This window comes from Culex quinquefasciatus, chromosome 2 (assembly GCF_015732765.1).
Source record: "Culex quinquefasciatus strain JHB chromosome 2, VPISU_Cqui_1.0_pri_paternal, whole genome shotgun sequence".
NCBI lineage: Eukaryota > Metazoa > Arthropoda > Insecta > Diptera > Culicidae > Culex > Culex quinquefasciatus.
Window position 1 is genome coordinate 22351053 of NC_051862.1, and position 19677 is coordinate 22370729.

Consider the following 19677-nt stretch of genomic DNA (forward strand, 5'->3'; position numbering starts at 1 on the left):
ACAATGACCCTTTGTACGACAACAAAGAGTTTAAAATGGATTTTTAAATCAATTTTAAAAAATAAAATCGCGGTCCTTCTTGACAGAAAAGCTCCTACTTGACAGCTCGTTCCAAGGGGACCATAGTTGATCCATCGAAAAAATGTTGTCTTGCCAATTTTTTTTTTTTGCATTGAAATGAAAAAAGTGATCAGAAAAGGTTTTTAATGGTGTTTTTTACCGTTGTACATAAAAAATTAGGGCTTTAGTACACTCAACCCCCGGTGGTTGGTCACTTTTTCGTTTGGCACTTTTTTAGTTTGTACCCCGTTGGTTGGTCAAAGTCAAACTAAAAAGTGACGAACTGTCACTTTTTACACAGTGCTCACGCACACTATCACAACAATCGTTTGGTAGTGTGTGTGAACTCCGTGTAAAAGGGGTGTCAAACTAAAAAGTGACCCCGTTCGTTTGACAACAGATGGTGTCAAACCATCGGGGTTTGAGTGTACCCAATTGGCAATTTTGCATTATTAGTTTTTCCAAACAAGGCTATAACATCTCGTGGACTTCGATCCTCAAAAAAGGCCATCACCATACCTTACAGGTTGTTCAAATATTACGTCCAAGGATTTTTGGGATTTCCGATCATTTTGGTCATTTTGATAATTTAGGTCATTTGGGTAATTTTGGACATTTTTGTCGATTTGATCGTTTGGGCATTTTTAGTCATTTTGACAATTTTGATCGTTTTGGTCGTTTTAGTCATTTTGATCATTTTGAACGTTCTGTTCATTTTGGTTTTTTGATCATTTTGGTAATTTTGATCGTTTTGATCATTAGGTCATTTTGATTATTTTGGTCTTTTTGATAATTTTGATCATTTTGGTCGTTTTGGTCATTTTGATCATTTTGGTAATTTGGGTTATTTTGGACTTTTTGATCATTTTGCTCATTTTGGACGTTTGGTTAATTTTGGTCGTTTTAGTCATTTTGATCATTTTGGTCGTTTTGGTATTTTGTTCATTTTGATCATTTTGGAGATTTTGATAATTTTAATCACTTTGGTCGTTTTGACCATTTTGGTCGTTTTGATCATTTTGGTCATTTTGATCATTTTGATAATTTTGATCATTTTGGTTATTTTGATCATTTTGGTCGTTTTCGTCATTTTGCTCGTTTTGGTCATTTTAGTCGTATTGTTCATTTTGATCTTTTTGGTCTTATTGGTCATTTTGGTCGTATTGGTCGTTTCGGTCATTTTGTTCTTTTTTATCATTTTGATAATTTTGAACATTTTGATCATTTTGATTATTTTGATCATTTTTATCATTTTGATCATTTTGGTCGTTTTGGTTATTTTGATCATTTTGATCATTTTGGTCGTATTGGTAGTTTCGGTCATTTTGATCATTTTTATCATTTTGATCTTTTTGATCATTTTGCTCATTTTGGACGTTTGGGTAATTGCAGGCCAAGGATTGATACCTAAGAGCATGCAATGGCACTGACCTTGTTGCGTGCTCGTCGGTTGACGTCCACGTAAGGAACATCCTGGAAGGAGCGTAACTAACTACATCCGTAGTTCTGTTAGATCATCCGAATTATCTTGATCAGAACAGTATAGCTCTGGTTCCTTGCGAGTGTCCTATTTTCTTACCTCCACGTTGGCTTGGTTTTCATGATGACCTAGCTGGTGGCCTGTGGAAACGGATCGTAAACCTTTGACCACCGCGGGTCAGAGTCGAGACGGCTAAAAGAAAGGGGCGCAACAATGTGGGAAAGGGAAGTAATTTGTGATTGTAGACGGTATTGTTTCGATTCGCAGTATGTTGAGTCAACTGCTGTGGATGTACCTGAAGCATCGCACAACGGGGTTTCTCTTCTTTTCATTCTCAGCTACCACCTATCTCCTATTTTTATTTTGCTCTACTGATTCTCACTTCTTCATTCATTCTTCTATATTAATCATTTGATTTTGATTTTACTAACTTTTGATTCTCTTATCTCTCAAAGCTTTTCCACTCTTTTTTACCAATTGATACTGCTGTAACAAACTTTGTTTTTTTTTTCCTTAAAAATATACTTTTCCTTAATGTACTAGTAATATCAAGTCTATTTATCATTCGCCTAATCTTTTTTGATTTTATTGCGAATTTATTTATTTGAATAATTCTTTATCTGTCCTTTAAATTATCATTACTATAATCTTAGCTTGTTTTGTATCTCTTTTTATTAACTATTGTCTAATTTTACATCTAATACATCTAGCTTCTAATTTTTATTCTTTAAAATACGATCATCATTCTCTTATAATTGATTCTTGATTTTTATAAAATAAATTCTATTTTACTGTCTATTGTTTTCAATCTTCACCTTTTTTTCAAACAAGTAAGGTTTGAGCCCTTACTCAATTTATGGAATGGTTAAAGGATTAACACAAATATTACTATTGTATTTTTGGTAAACTTTTATAACATGCTTAGGACCAAAAATTGTAACAAAACACCGCGACAAAAGAAATAGCAACATATAAACACGACTTAACACTAGGAAAGATTTCAGGAGAAAACAATACACAGTAAAATAACAAATAGTTTTTCAATTCAAACTAAAAATTAAACAGTTTTTGCTTTAATGAAAGTTGATAGGCACACAATGAATGGTTAGGCGCTTATACTTACATCAAACCCTACGTAATGTACCACCCCCGGCCGAGTTAAAATGCGTAACCGGAAAGAAGGTGTGCATGCCTGGCACGAACACTCAAAGCGTGTTCTAGCGTGCTGCTCGTACTGACTCAGAGCAAGGGTAAGATGTAGGTGTAAGGGCAGTGCGTGTTCGTCGGGAACCTGGTGCATAAGATCGGTCAAGGCCCGTTCTTACACTGAAAATTGCGAATTGCGAATTGCGAATTTGGACGTTTGGGTAATTTTGGTTGTTTTAGTCATTTTGATCATTTTGATATTTTGTTCATTTTGGAGATTTTGATAATTTTGATCACTTTGGTCATTTTGTCGTTTTTACCATATTGACCATTTTGGTCGTTTTGATCATTTTGGTCGTTTGGTCGTTTTGGTAATTTTGGTCGTTTTAGTCATTTTGATAATTTTGGTCGTTTTTGTATTTTGTTCATTTTAATCATTTTGGAGATTTTGATCACTTTGGACGATTTGATCATATTGATCATTCTGATAATTTTGATCGTTTTGATAATTTTGATCATTTTGGTTATTTTGATCATTTTGGTTATTTTGATCATTTTGGTTATTTTGATCATTTTGGTCGTTTTCGTCATTTTGCTCGTTTTGGTCATTTTGTCGTTTTGACCATTTTGACCATTTTGGTCGTTTTGATCATTTTGGTCGTATTGGTCGTTTCGGTCATTTGGATCATTTTTATCATTTTGATCATTTTGGTTATTTTGATCATTTTGGCCGTTTTCAATATTTTGCTCATTTTGGTGATTTTTATCATTTTGATCATTTTGGTCGTTTTGATCATTTTTTTATTTTGATCATTCTGGTTATTTTGATCATTTTGGTCGTTTTCGTCATTTTGCTCGTTTTGGTCATTTTGTCGTTTTGACCATTTTGACCATGTTGGTCGTTTTGAGCATTTTGGTCGTTTTGATAATTTTGATCATTTTAGTCGTATTGTTCATTTTGATCTTTTTGGTCTTATTGGTCATTTTGGTCGTATTGGTCGTTTCGGTCATTTTGTTCTTTTTTATCGTTTTGATAATTTTTATCATTTTTATCATTTTGACCATTTTGATCATTTTGGTTATTTTGATCATTTTGGTTATTTTGATAATTTTGGTCGAATTCGTCATTTTGCTCGTTTTGGTCATTTTGGTCATTTTGATCATTTTGATCATTTTGATCATTTTGATTATTTTGATTATTTTGATCATTTTGATCATTTTGGTCATTTTGATCGTTTGGTTGTTTTGGTAATTTTTATCATTTTGGCCGTTTTGATCAATTTGGTCATTTTGATATTTTTAGTTATTTCGACCTTTTTTGTTATTTTGATCATTTTGGTAATTTTGATTATTTGGTGGTTTTGGTCATTTTATTCTTTTTGTCTTTTCGATCATTTTGATCATTTTGGTCATTTTAATCCTTTTGATCGTTTTGACCATTTGGGTCATATTGGTTATTAGGTAACTTTGGTTATTCTGGTAATTGGGTACTAAAGCCCTATGTCAATTTTTATGTACAACGGTAAAAAACACGATTAAAAACCATTTCTGATCACTTTTTTTTAATTTTAATGCAAAAATTTTCTTTGACAAGACAACATTTTTTCGATGGATCCACTATGGTCCCTTTGGAACGAACTGTCAAGTAGGAGCTTTTCTGTCAAGAAGGATCGCGAGGGTAATTTTTCAAAATTGATTTAAAAATCCATTTTAAACTCTTTGTGGTCGTACAAAGGGTTATTGTCCTCAGAAAAATAAGCTTTATCGCTGTAAACAATAATATCAGCAATCTAAGCTTCATTTTAGGACCCAATTTGGAAGATGTGGGGATATTTTGATCATCTTGATCAACCATATCCAAACGCTTGCTTAGAGCGTATCCTAGACCTTATTCCTTCCCAAAAACTGTCCAACTTCAAGCGTGACTTGCTTGGGGATACCGTGGAGATTTTCCCTTATCCCCTTAAAAAAAAGTGGAGCAACAAACACTTCCCGCCTTCCAAATCCCTTTCCTAATCCTTGGTGCACGGTTGAGATGGGAGAATATTATGGGAAAGTCATGGGATAAGCAAATATAAATAAAAAGTCAACGATCATTTTTTTCTTAAATTAATTCATTTTATTCACAACAAAACGTTCGTTACATTTTAACATGTACACAATTGTTCTATACAATTAAATAAGTCTAAACAAAACATAGGCACTACTATTTTAACTAGCTAGAAGGTGTTTGTTTTGTAAGAGTTCTTCTATCATTCTTTAATAAATTTTGCTTCTGTTTACATCGGGGGAATGCGCATCCAACTTACTGAAGATGTCTTCACTAGAGGATGGCTTTTTCAATGCCTCGTGCGGGGGTAACTATTTTTTTCATTTCTGATGTGATGTGGTGTGGGTAATTGTATTTTTTTTGTGATTCGTTGTCTTTTAAATAGGTTACAAATTGCACTCACAGCTTTATGGCAAACGATGTTTCTTCTTCTTTTTTTTCTGTAGGGTTCGTTTTGTTTGATGGTTGATTTTTTGAGGTTATATAGTGGATATATTGAGCAGATATTTTTTTGGATAAGGGGATATCTTTTAAGCACACACACAATTTACTTAAGGAGCTATTACACTACCGCAAACAAACAAACAAACTCGCACTTTTTCGTGTTTGACAGTTTGCCAAACTCGCAAACAAGGCAAAATACAAAGAGTTATCTAAGCCCGATCTCACGCACACTAGCACGCCATTTGTTTTGCTGGAGGGTACAAAATTTAACCTCAATCTTTTTCGTGTACGTGCACGCAATACATGCGCACGTAGATAACTCTATGCAGGCTGACGTTTGTACAAACAAATCCAGGTAAACAAACAAAGCAGGCAAACTGTCAAAAAGTGCAAGTTTGTTTGTTTGCCGTAATGTAATAGCTCTTTTAGACAAAACAAAACTCGATAAGGATAATTTCAGGCAAGAGTATGTCTGGTGACTTGAAGGGGGTCAAAGAATACTTCAAACATCTGGGAGGGGGTTAGAACTAGGTGTGGCAGTTGGGGCCTTAAACTCGCTATAGCTTCAGTTCGGAGGGAGCTTATTTCTTAAAGTTGTGGAAGTAGTGGAACGAGTTGAGGCTGTTGTCGTACGACAGATCCTTCCACATGCTCAGATCGACTTCGGGGAGCTGCGTGCACGGCACGACCTGGTTGCGCGAGGACGGTCTCCAGAAGGCCTTGGGCTGCATGGACGTGACGTGGTTACCGTTGTCGCAGAACAGACGCGCGATGCTGGCCTTGCGGATTTCGGCGAGCTGTTCGCGGGTGAAGGCCACGTCCTTGTCGCCACGCTCGTAGAAGAACCGATCGGCCACTCGGGTGCGGTAGAACTGCTCGGTCAGGATGCACAGGAAGGTCGGTCCGGCCAGGGCACCGTTGACGTGGGCTTCCAGACCGGCTCCCACCGTGAGGTCCACATCGTCGATGCTCTGGTACAGCGACTGCAGCTTGGCAACGTCCTCGGCGGAGATCAGGTCCAGGAAGTCCTCCCAGGTGTTGGCGCGCTTGAAGCCGCAGAACTCGCGGTAGTCGTTGTAGCCGGCCAGACCGTGGTCACGGTTACGCTGGATGTCGAAGGCGCGCAGGTCCGATCCGAACGGACGTCCACGGCGGAACAGGAAGTGCTTGATCTCGGCGTCGAAGTTGCGGTCGGTCAGCTCCTCGGGCTGGGTGGCGAGACCACGGGTCAGGAAGTCGTAGTTGTCGCCGGCTTCGATGATCGAGGGACGGTTGAACCAGTCGCTCAGACGCAGCGATCCAGTGGGCTTGCGGACTTCCGACACGAGGCTAAATGGGGGAGAGAATGAGTTGGGGTTAGAGTGGGTCTATAGGGATCTTTGGTTGGGTTGACTTACTCCAGACGTCCTTCGATCTGCGAGTGGAAGTAACGGAAGGCGGAGGTAGCGTGGGCGTTCAGCACTGAGGGATCCTGCGATGGGTCGTAGTCGTTGATGTAGTCTCCTCCCTTGACGTTGTAGATCAGTCGGTTCTTGAGCATGTTCTCCTTGCCGAGGAAGATCGGCAGCCATTCCCAGTAGTTGATGTGCTGGTACTGGGCGGTGTTGATGCGGCGGGCTTCCTGGAACAGCAGCTCATCGTCCCAGTGGGGGTTGTACTTCTGCAGCTGGTCGGCGATGCGGTTGTGCTCACGCAGCAGGATGATCTGCATGATGGTCAGACCGGGGTTCTGGTTGACGCGGGAATCTCCGGCCAGGTAGCAGACTTCGTCGCGGGAGACCACGTCGCACTCGGTGGTGGCGTTGGGGTTATTCGGGGGCCACTCGTAGCCGTCACGCTCGACGGTAGCCATGCGACCTCCGGTGAAGGAACGAAGTCCGGCGTTCTGTTGATCCGAGTTGCCGTACACGAGCGAAAGGTCCAGCCACGAGGTGACGGTGGTGAGCTGCTCAGCGGGCGCCGACGGGTGGGTGGCACTGCACGGGTCTTCGCGGGTCGTAAGCGTACGGACAAAGTTGACGCACTCGGTTCCGGTCTGGCTGTGGGCGGGATCGTTCTCCGGCACGATGATCGGGTAGCAGGTGGAGTGCGCGCGCTCCTTTCCGATGAGCTTGCCATCGTCGGTACAACAACGGGTAGCGTGTTTCTCTGTTGAAATTGTGTAATTGTTAGTTTAAGAAGTGTGGAAATTCCCATAAATGCTTATCATTCGTTAAACGTGCAACTTTGACAGCCTTTAAATTAACAGCAAAACAATTTCAAATTAGTGTGTGATGATGACAGCTACCCATCAATAATTTGTCAGTTGCATTGGCATTGGCATTGGCCGATGCACGAAGTGATTTGTTTACATTTTTTTTTGTACACTCCGCAAACGTCAAACCATACAAAATTGCTGCCGGATCTTTTCCGGGAGAGATCCGGAAAAAAGATCCGGCAGCAATTTGTATTGATTTGACGTTTGCTGAGTGTGCCAAAAAGTTTGGTTATGTTAAATACTCACTGGACTGGGTACCGCCGGCCTGCAGACTCATGTCGTGCGTCATGATCTGTCCCCACTGCATGTTTCCGAGGGTGAACTGCGGATCGGGGACGTCCTCCTCGCCGAACACGACGAGCGACAGCAGACGCGAGTTGGGCAGGTCCTGGCCGGTGACGGAGGTGGTCGGGCTGGAGATGCCATCGCCGTACTTGGGCGTGAGCAGACGGCCGTACGGACGGTTCGGGGTTCCCCAGGCCGGGTTCTGCAGGTTGTTACAGGAGCCGTCAAAGGTGCGGTAGCGCGTCTTGGTGCAAACCGGCGGGGCCGGGCACTGGGTGGCGGCGTTGTACGCGCTCAGAAAGGGCACGGTGTACTTGGGCTTGGCCTGGATCAGAGGGCTGTGGGAAGGAACGTTTGAGAACTGGGTTCGGGGGGCGAAGTTTTTGAGGTTATGCTTACGCAAAGTGGGGGGCATTCGAGTGGACAATGTGCGAGGACGGGTGGTAGACCGTGGCCGAAGGTTTGTGCAGGACACGGGCCGACGGCGTCTCGTGATGGATCACACTGTACGAGGTGGCCACGTTGACGGCGTTGGACTGGCCCAGCGCCAGCAGTGCTGTTGCTACGACGAACAGCATCATCTGAGGGGGGAAGAAACGAAAGGGTGGGAAAGTGAGGTTAGTTTCATGTTCGAACTTGGGAAGTGATCGTGTAGTTGGTATGCATTATTCAATTTGCGCGATCGCAGCAATAAATTGCGCAAAGTTTACTTTTCCGCGAGCTACGCCATCAACTACCGTGAAATTAGTTGCTTTATTTGTTTTGCTACAAGGTACCTCAATTGTTGCCAGGCGCTGGCAAAATTTCAAGACCCTTGGTGACCCTTTCGCGGTTCGCTGAAGATCATCGAAGATCATCAAACAATGGGGAGCTTGCATGCTCACGTTGTGACCACCCCGCGCAGTTCCGTGAAGTGCGCTACTCGAACGGAGGCTGTCTGCATATTTATTGTAGATCATTGAATAGCGTGTAGCATTAGTACACCCAACGACACGGCAAGGGCGCGGGTCGTCGCGGCAAAGTCACACGATTTGCTCTTTTGCCTGGTTCTGCGGCGCTGAGAGCGACTATTTATGCACTTTTGCTACCGCGGCGAAGCCGCCGTGGAGTTTGTTTTGATTCATAACTCACTCGTGGGGACACGCGACTCAACAGGTCGGCGTTCATGTTTAATTCAAGTGGTGTTCTTGGTGGCAAGAATCGATTGGGGGACCCTTTTTGTTTCTTGCGGATTGAATTGCATTGAATTTCGATTGGATTTGCTGAATAGTTACAGTTTTCAGGTTGACTTTCAGCGCCTGAAATGCCGTGGTCATAAATCAGCGAAAAGGTCTGACAGATCTTCCGACTTAAGATCATTGGAATGCCCATTTTGCTGTGGATCACATTCCAACCCTGCAGCTTGAATGTTTGTGGATCAAATTCCAACCCTGCGTTTGACAGTTCGACAGGGCTGCGCTGCGATCCACAGCGTGTGGAGCGTTGCGAAACCACTGAAATGGCGTGGGTTTGCAAAAGGTCTTAGAACACGGCTCGCCGTCATCGTCCATAAAAGTAAACGCGACACCACGACCTCCTGGAATCTGCGCCGCTCCACGGTTTGATCTGATCCAAGAATGGCACCACGGAGCACGACTCCAATACCCGGAATTATGTAACGTGATCAGGCTTAGCTGTGTAAACACTCCACATTGAAACAAAAGAAGTCCATTACATTCTGAGCTGTAAAATTGCTTTATTATTGGAGGATCACGAATGGCCGATGAATGGTGGAGGTACAAATACGTGACCATAAATCTGCATAACACCTCTCGGCAGCTGCTGGTAGCACACGGACCCTTCACCACTCCGCGCGCGATCTACATGTTCTACCTCTGCACTTATTTTAATATATTTAAATTAATCTGCTTTTCCACCGGTTTTGCGGCAATCGATGCAAAATGAGTACGTGTGATCGCCGGATTACAATACTCGAGACCAACTACCGCTTATGATTTGTTTGAACAATGAGGTTGGAATTCCAAGTGCACTACACTGAAATGATCTAGTTCTAGGGTAATTAGATCAAACATCGCGTTGCGATTGTTCTCGGTGCGGTTTGACAGGTCCTGGGAACGCGCAAGCGCGTCGGTAATGAGATCACAATCTATGGACGAAACTCGTGATCTATCGGTTGATCGGGTGACCTCTCAAAGCGATCTTGAAGTGCTGTCATGTCGAGGGGCAGTAAAGTATTTTATTCCGGCTGGATCGCGGACAGCTGTGAAGTATGACGTCGTGTTTGTTTTTATCGAGTTGAGGTTATGGCTGATGAGAAAGTTGATCATGGCTGAACACTCCCAGTTGCAACCAATTTGTACCAGGTGGAGTCACTCATGTCAATCAAAGTCGACCACGTGGTCTCCACACATTCCTACGCGTCAATCAGTTTACAAACGGTTCCGATCCCGATCTGATCGCTGCTACCGTTGCTAATCTCTGAACCTAACCTCACTCATTAGTCATCGGCACGAGAGATCACCCCCGCCGAGATCCACACCTTCTGCCAGACGACGAATTGTAACCTTAAACCGATCGGCGATCGCGACTCGAAGATTTGCTCAGCTCAACTGTTCAGCAAGATCCGGGCGGGTAGCCGCCCCAGCGTGGATTCAAGATTACAATCTCAAATTGCTGTTTAATAGCGCCCATTTCGCACCACACGCGGGTTGGATTTCACGTGGTTACGGGCCGGGAATCGGCCGCCCAGATCGATCCCCGTGGTACCACAAACGGGCTAATTGGGCCCAAGGTTGGTGTACAATACGCGGCGCGGTCAGTTGATTGGTTTAGGTTCTGATTGAAAGTGAAAGATTAGTGTGTTTTAGGGGACGAGAGAACATGGGGGCTGGCGATCGTAACTAATATGACCGCAAGAAGTCACGGAATGTGTTGAAATGGTAGCTATTTAGTGGTTAATTCTTGAAGACCACAGGCTACACTGTCAGCACTGCCGTGGTATTGTTTGTAAGCAATGATTGGAGGCTTGTTGTTGCTCTCACAATTTGTTGAAATGTTTCAGCAATTTCGTAGGGATCAACTTCAAGTAGTTTTCCTTCCTGCAGCGGTTAGTGGATCACGTTTGAAATATTTCACTCGTTATTTCTGACAAGTCGACTAATGTTATGACAAAGTCATAAGGCTTTCTAGTCAGAAATTTATCAAAGTATGTTTACATGGCAGCTGCGGGTTTGTTTGCATCAGATTTGCTATCTCTTTCTAGGAAAAGTTTTTTGTCAGGCGGCTTCTAGCCGGTTTTATTTTACTGACCGCCCGATATGTCAGCCAACATATTTCCCAGGACTTTGACAGCTCAAGCTCGATCATTGTTTGCATCAGGACACTGTGACGAAAAGTTCGTCATTTTTGAGTTATATTACATTTTTTCACTGGGCTGGTAAAACATTCAATGCTTCAATGCCGAAATCCTTTCCGGAAGATAGGAAAAAATACATTGTTATTTTCATATCTTCAAGTGATGAGCTGTATTGTTGAAGTGATTTTGATTTACCACGGTGCATTTTCTTGAAATATTTCATTGGCGTCGAACTGTCAAAAATTGATTGCGGTAAATAACGGTAAATACTTTTCTACCACCGTTTTTGTGTGATCAATTTGATTGACAGTTCGATGCTAACGAATTATTTATAAATCTGTTTCTGACTGATATTGCTGATGATAGGAAAACAACTTTTCAATTGGGTACTAAAGCCCTATATAAATTTTTATGTACAACGGTAAAAACACGATTAAAAACCATTTCTGATCACTTTTTTTTCATTTTATTGCAGAAAAAAATTGACAAGACAACATTTTATCGATGGATCAACTCTGGTCCCCTTGGAACGAGCTGTCAAGTAGGAGCTTTTCTGTCAAGAAGGACCGCGAGGTTAATTTTTCAAAATTGATTTAAAAATCCATTTTAAACTCTTTGTGGTCGTACAAAGGGTCATTGTACTCAGAAAAATAAGCTTTATCGCTGTAAACAATAATATCAGCAATCTAAGCTTCATTTTAGGACCCAATTGCCAGAAATATTTCCAATGTCAAATCAGCAACATTTTTGTTTTAATTTTCTAGCTCAACAATCCATACAATTGGAAACAACTCCAGTCCGCCAGTGTCATGATCGCGATTTCGTGTAACCAAACAAACAAACAACGCTCAAGATCGATCGCTGCAGGCCACCATCCCAGAACTTGGAAGACGCGGTGACGACAGCCTCAAATCAATGCGTCACTCAAATTGAAAAGCTCCGTGCAGAGGTCTTCTCGTCCAAGACCTCCAACGATGCGCCACAGTTGACGAAACAGAACCTTGCGCAACCGCGCAACGGGGGCCTTCGACGATCATTCCCCCATTGACGGTCTACCGGATGATCGCCACCTCCACCGGTGGTGGTCGGTGTCGCAAGTCCCAAGTCGGCGATCCAAATCTGGCCACTGGTACACTTTTACGATCACGACACGACTGCGATCGCGCTGGAAGACCCGCGGTTCTTCTGGAAGCGTTACGACCTTGACCGGCGATCGGTATCACGATCCGATCAATGCCGCGCGCGTACCTTTCTCGCGTGAAAGTCGCGGTGCGACTGCCCAGCCAGTTTGGCGACTTCCCTTTTTTGCTCCAACTCCAACGATTATTGAATTTATTATTATTACCTCACTTGGCCAGCCGTTGAAGTCACTGTACTTTGCGCGCGCTGTTGACGTTCGTCGTGGTGCAGACGGAGGGAAAGCGCGCACACACTTGGAGGAGGGAAAACTCGTTTTTTGAAGTTCGTGTCGTGAACCGAACTGCATAAATCAGAGCACTAATGCGGACTACTGGTAAAGTGTGAGATTTATCCGGTTTATATCAAGGAGTTACGGCGAGCTGCACGTGAGTTGAGAGCTGAACGGTTCAGCGGGTATAGTGGGTTGATCTTGGGATAACAGTGCAAAGCACTTGCAAGCCTGAACGGGTTTTGCGGATCGAAAAAATCGACCCGAAACCTTGGATAACCGGAGGAACAATGTGCCGTTGGATCATTAAGGCATACTGAGCCGAGAGAACTGGTTAGGTTACAATCTGTTACAAGTTCGGTAATAAGCCTATTGCTGAACCAGTAGCAGTGCGTTCAGATCTTTAGTTCTTGTGCATCCTTCCATGACTGTACGCATTATTGCGTTACGCTACATTAGTATTTGACCAAACCAAAAAAGTGCGTAAAGCTTGTATCGTCTAACAAAGCTTTGCACATTATGATCATGATCAGTTGATCGCGTTCGCGCTTCTTGACCAATCTTAAAGTCTGATTTAAATTCTAAGCGAGCTGCCAGCTGCTAAACAAACAATTTGGATGAAATTCTGTGAATTGTTTCTTAATTTGACAAAAAATAGTCGTTTTTCTGTTTCAATCGCATAATGTTTGAAATATTTCATCAGTAAATTTTGACAGCAAATATAAGTTTTATTGTTGATTTGATTTTGGTTAACCGCGGGGGATTTTCTTGAAATAATTTGAACTGTCAAAAATCCACCAAAGCATCTACCACATTGTTCGAATTATTTCAAGAAAATCCACAGCGGTTAACCAAATTCAAATTAACAATACAACTATCGACCTCGACATCTGTCACAATTTCATCCATCACTAAATAATCTGAGTTGTATTACACAATTTTGGTGGATTTTCTGGAAACATTTCATCGCACAAATTTAATGGCACATATCAGACTGACGTTTGGCGAAAAAGTGTCGATCGCCGCCAAACTATTCACCGACATGACATGAGAAAACTTACCGATGAAACATTGCAAAGAAATCCACCAAGATTGTAGGTTTAACAATATAACTCTTAAGAAAGGAATACGAATAATGCCAATTGAAAGTTTGACGTTGATCTAAAGTAGCTGTCAAAATTACACGTTTCAATAAAATCAACCGAAATAGTCAGAAAAGTGACCTGTATGAAATATTTCAAGTGATCTGTGAAAAAGCGGATTATGTGCTTCATCACTCTCATGATTGATGTTCTACTAAGATCACCTAATCATTTTAAACGTCTTGTAACGATCTAAAACCACTCTTCACCGCCTCAACAACCAATATGCCACGCTCTCAGCCATCTTAATTGCCCGATCAAAACCGTCGGAGATGACATTTTATCGCGATCGCAACTACCATAAATAATACCCCATTGAATTGGTATTACCGATGATCATCCACCTGACAGCTTCAGGTGTCGACCCAAAGTCCGATCGTGCCACGGATATCACCGGAGCGATTATCGCGAGATCTCTAGAATCCTCATAAATCTGTCCACAAATCGATCGTCGGCCGGGTGTAATGAGCTCAGCTGCTACCGTTGCCTTGTCGTCACTTAATGAAGACATTAAGTCGCGTCTCCGTTACGGCTAGTTAATGACCGAGGATCGCGCGCGCGAAGTGCATCCATCGCAGCATCGTTTATGGTTTGTTAAACGGTGTAGCTAAACCTGTTTTTGTTGTGCGGCGCTACCTTTTAAATACTTCGTTTTTTTGTGACGACCTTTTTGGCAAACCTTTCAACTTCTTTGAATCGACGGCATCCGGTGATCGCTGCACACGACTCTTTCCAATAGCTGCTGTAGCGGCGAATAATTAGGTTAGTTGAATCTTTTTTGTTGAGTCAACATGTGGGTTAGCCGAACTGGAACGTGCAATATTTCGCGATCTGCATGTGGCCAAAAAGGAAAGGCGGTTTAGGGTCCATCAATCAGCGGCGCGACCATATGGAACACGTGACCGGTTGATGGACGTGGGAATCGATGGTGGTCCATGACCTACACTCGCGGTGAGAGTCGTGTGTTGGGTAATCGCGTTGAGTCATAAAACCCAGGACCGGTTCGATGTCCTCGCTGGTTCAAAACCTCGCAGGGACCTCTACAAATCTCTTGAACACCGAGTTATGTCACGTTCTTTAACCGTTTTCCCCGTTGATCCAGTTCATGAAGATATACGATCGGTCGAAATTATGAAATCGAAAAATAACCACCTTCAAACGGAACTCCAAAACGAACCTTTATATTTTTCCGTATGGAAATGAATCACTCGTAACGACCAGAACTTGCGGGGCTGGGTGTGAATCAAACGAGGCGCGAACGGCTACTACCGACAGCCGCCGCTGGAAAACCGGTGCCAAGCTGATTAGGGCCCCCCTAAGTCGGAGTCGGCCCGTTCGCTTTGGTGTAAAACACTGGCTTAATTATGCCGCAGGCATGCACGGAAAGCTGAAGGTGAATCGTTTGGAAAAGTAAAGGAAAATTCCAAAAAAATCATTCAAAAACGGTTTACGAACTGTCAATTTTGAAATATTTCAAATGTTGTTGCAAGACAGAAAATCAATGGGTCGTGAGTTCGAATCCTCAGATGTGAAATAAGTTGGATTTTCGGATGTTTTAAGAGTCGTGAAAAATCTGGCAACACTGCCGAAGACTGACATTTGAGTTGAATGTCACCTGAAACATTTCATTAATGTCACATGCCTTCAAATGTTTTTTGCAGTTGTTTTGTCACATTTTGATCTTTCCGTGTTCCCATAATTTTCCCATTTTTCATATTATATTTTCCGTGCCGGACACTAGGCCGCGACTTGACTATGCTGTTTTGTTGTAAACACAAGGCATGTGCTTTACTGGTACTTCTGGGGGCGCATTTTGTTGCACATGCAAACGTGAACACCTTTCAGCAGCAGTACTGCGGTGTTGATATGGGCTTATGAAGCCGATTTTCAATTGATTAAGCCGCCGCGGGGATGGTGAGAAGACACCGGCGCTCGAACTAACCCAATGATTATAGGGTGTTCACGTGGGGCTGATCCGCACAACATTATCAATCATTAAAATTAGATTTAACATAAGCGTCTTGGGGCTATTTTGACCCGATCAGACACGGTAGTTACATGGTTCAGTGAGCGACCTAATGAGCGGCTTCGAGGCGTTATTTGCTCACTCACCAGGGAAAAAGTGATTAATTGAGAACAAATAGAGAGGTTATGTCTTGGAGAGGTGCCGGAGGCGAAAGTTTGACGTTTGACGTTTGAAAAATAAGTTGATTTGACACTTTGAGGAATCTGCTAATTACAATCGCATAGACACTTAAAATGAAGTCATTCTAGTGATCGATGAAAAAGTATTGAAATGTTTCATCAACCTGCTATGACAAATCGTAATCGCTTTCGCCTTTTTTTTTGCTGAGCTGTTTACACGCACGTTTAAAACCACTCAGTTTTCGTCAAAACCGAACTTACTCAAAAATGAGTAAATGGGGCATCTGTCAGATTTGAGTGAAACCGGAATCCGGAATCAGTTTAACAATACGGCTCAGATTCCGAACCGATATAAAATGTCAAAATTGACTGTTGAAATATTTCATCCACTTTTAACCAAATAGTGAAGAAAGGAAAACGACTCGTGATTAAGCTGTCAAATGAAATGTTTCAAGCAATCGTTGAAACAATGGTGGCATTACATTCCAAAACTATGAATAAGTCCTAATTGGCGTGTATGCACTGACGTTGCATCTAATGTCAGCTGTACACGATTAGCTGCAGTTACACAATTTGATCTAATTGTACCTCACCGCTTGTATTGTTTACTTTTGTCACAACCTTTTCCACGACTCTCCTGCGTTATTTTGAAGGGCTATACGAACCTGTAAAGAAAGTAAGAGAAAAACAAACAACAATTAGTAAAATTAGTCCACAATGCTGAATCCAATCTGGGCACTAATTGCCGCTTTCAACTTGAAAAAAAAAGCTATACGTCTCAATCATAGAAAGTCTTTTGTTTTCCGCGATCATTACGAAGGGATTATGAGGGCCCAACCAGCATCTTAATTTCTTATTAAAAAAGCAAGTGCTGTCGTAAATTTTAACTACCGTGGGTGGGCGCAACGCGCGGTCTTAATTGCCGTAGCAATTTAGATGCCATCCGATTAGAATCACTACTGTTACGTTCGTTTGAGCATAAATCAAATCCATTTTGATCAGCTGTTGAAACGGCGAAGAGGTGGGCGTTCCCTAGGTGACGACCTGCGCAGATCAATCTGCTCACCCCTCGAGGGGTCCACCAACTGCGCAGACTCCCGCCTGATGGGAAGCCATTGTGGCGTCTTGAATCACGTGGAAAAGCGATTTTACCCGGTCGCTGATTGGTTTGTATGGCGCGAAGAAAGATTCAATGGAACAAACGATACCTGTGTGATCGATCAAAACCGTGGCGCCAAGATTACGTGAGGTGGTTCCGTAAATTTGCCATCGGTTAATAGTTTAAACTACTGTGGGATAGTGTGTTACTAGGTGGAATTTCTTGGAGAAAATTCGTGCAATCAGCTATTTTAGGTGTGTTTCTAACCCAAAAAATACAAATTTAATTTAGAGTGTTAGATTTTGACAGCTATCCGTTAATCACAACACTGTTACACTCTAAAGGAAAAACTGATCAGATTGCGAAAAAATCTCGCTGCCAGAGTGAGAGTGCAATGCAAAATTGTACCACGCTTGATTGAAGATTTTGATCGCGGGAGTGTTATGTCGCACACGATCCAGTTCAGCAAGAGGTAGGGTAATGTGGGACGCAAACAAATCAATTTTTCATCCGCCTGTCAAACCAGCGCGCGCGCGCTCTCGTGAAAGCAAAACAAAAACGTGACAGTTAACGCTGGCAGCGTTAGTAATTCGCTAAACCTATGACGTAACGCAAAGTTCAGGGTGTTCATTAACGGCGGTTTATTGCCCCAATCGCGCTTACACGCTGCAGGAAGTAATTTGCAGAAATTTGTATCACCGCGGATCACGCGTCAGTTGTGGGAATCATGGCCTCCTCCGCAGACGGTGGATTAGCTGAAAATCTCTCACACGTCAAATTGATTACGCTCACATGCGCGCGCGCCCCCTTGTTTACATTTGTACACTGTTAACATATTCCGTCTGAGTGTGTACTGTCACGGCATGCGAAACAATCAAGTTCAAATTACGGGTTTTCGCACAAACATAAAATACACACTTCACTTTTTTATGATCTGAGGCCTCTTTTGTGCACCACCTAAACCAAACGAAACAATTTCTCACCGCACCCGCGTACCCTTTCACCTTAAGACCTACCCAAAGTTGGGTCGCACCGTTTACAAACAATGATTGCGCGCGCGGAGGACCTCACCGGTGACGGAACGAGTTGTTTGCAAACAAATCCGTGCCGCACGCGAGAGAGGTGTTGTTTTGTGTGCGGAATTATGACATGTGGCATTGTTGTTAAATGAGCCATGTGGGTTGTCGTTAGGTGGTGGCCCAACCGGTGGTCAAATCAGCGGGGGGTTCCGGGTCAGCAAGCGGCATGATCAAGGCAGTGCCGTGGAATTAATCGCGAGTTGGTTTAATTGAATGTGGAAATTAAAAGCGTTTAATTTCATGGTTAGAAAATTACCAGGAATTTAGTTGAGAACTGGGTGGGTTTTCATAAGCGTGCACGGCTTTGTTTTGCTAATTTGACAGCTTGCCGTTTAACCAAAATTGTTGAATGCTCAGAACTTTATGTTGGTATCTTTGCGTAACCGTGTATAACTGAGCTGTCAAAGTTCAAAACTGGGTTGCCAAAAACCTTTAAAACAAGTTTGACCAACTAAAGTCATCATTAAAATGCAACAAAAAGCAGGTGATTTTAATTTATCACCACCACTCGTTAATCAGTGAGCTGATTGGTCGTAAAACTTGACCCTTGGCAACACTGTGGTGTAACAACTCGACCTTGCCCGGTTTAACTGCGGTATTTTTCGAGATCGTTAAGCCTAATGAAATGGTCGTAAAATCGGTGACATTTAATCAATCGGTTGTTTTTTTTGAAGATTTGTGCAACGAGTTAACCCAAATTTGAGTGCTAATGGCAATCTGTCAAAATAATTAAAAAGTACACGCTAACAGAAAAGAGGCCACTTTGAATTTTCATTAAATTGCTGTAAAAGCTCAGCAGATTTCCTAAGCGGGCCAATTCAAACCACATCTAATCATACGGCAGCACTTCATTAGACAACTCAACTCGGTTGACCTGCAAAACAGAGCTTTGGCGACACTAGGGGGGAGACAATTATCCAAACTGTACACCATACTAAAAGGGTTACAAATTCTGAGCGTCGCGACGATTGGCGCAATAACCATAATAGGATAGTCAACCTGCTACTTAGAACATAATTACTACACTGCGGCCAAGCTGTTCACCATCGGGTAATTGTTCCACACTTTGTTGATCAACGGTAGCCGGCTGCTGACTGATGATGGTTTCGTGCTAATGACCAAGAATTCTTGAGCAACGGTATGGATTACTCTACGTCGCCGTCAAAGTTTGACAGCGCAAGCGCAAGGTAGCGCAGAGCAAAGGTGGCGATCGTGACGTTCTGGGCTGACATTTTGAGGGGCTTTTGATCGACTGCCAACTTCTTCGGTATTTCGCAATCCTTTGAGGCCCCCAAGTTCAAGGTTGCTTCGCTAGAGGCGCAACCAGTAATTCACCAACCAACGATAACGATCTGGCCGCCGTTGGCGGTGTAGAATTAACGACCGGTTGACGAGTGAACAAGTGTCACCTGACAGTTGCGGCGGCAAAGGCGATCGACACCTGCCGTTAATGGTTTCCGGAAATCAACGCGGGATTTTATCGCACTTTCAAAAAACGATACTATATTTAGGTTCTCCATTAAGAGGCAAGGTGTGTCCAAGATTCGCTTTCGAATGGCTGATTTATGGTTCGCCGGATAGAAGCCATTAATCAGTGGCTCACCTTCTAATTCGGTGCACAAACAGACAGGCAAACAGGCAGCCGCGGTAATTGAGGGTACTCTCTTAATAGACTCACGAAAAAAGCGGTCAGCACGCTGTAATTATGAATTTTAGTCGTTCTTATA

At 42.8% G+C, this 19677-nt stretch overlaps 1 protein-coding gene across 3 annotated transcripts in view; it reads right to left on the minus strand.

Moving 5' to 3' along the window:
* Positions 1 to 5608: 5608 nt before the first annotated feature.
* LOC6040362 (peroxidase) overlaps positions 5609 to 19677 on the minus strand; it is a 37037-nt gene continuing 22968 nt past the window's right edge. The window contains exons 1-5 of one of the 3 annotated variants that reach the window (XM_038256268.1): positions 14805 to 14823; positions 8122 to 8303; positions 7684 to 8060; positions 6578 to 7328; positions 5609 to 6509 (exon numbers count right to left, since the gene is read on the minus strand). In XM_038256268.1, coding sequence (XP_038112196.1) covers positions 5762 to 6509; positions 6578 to 7328; positions 7684 to 8060; positions 8122 to 8303 — 2058 coding nt within the window. In that variant the 5' untranslated portion in view covers positions 14805 to 14823 and the 3' untranslated portion in view covers positions 5609 to 5761. Of the gene's footprint in view, positions 6510 to 6577; positions 7329 to 7683; positions 8061 to 8121; positions 8304 to 12422; positions 12567 to 14804; positions 14824 to 19677 lie in introns of those variants that run through there. The other 2 variants (XM_038256266.1, XM_038256267.1) reach the window with 2 other exon arrangements.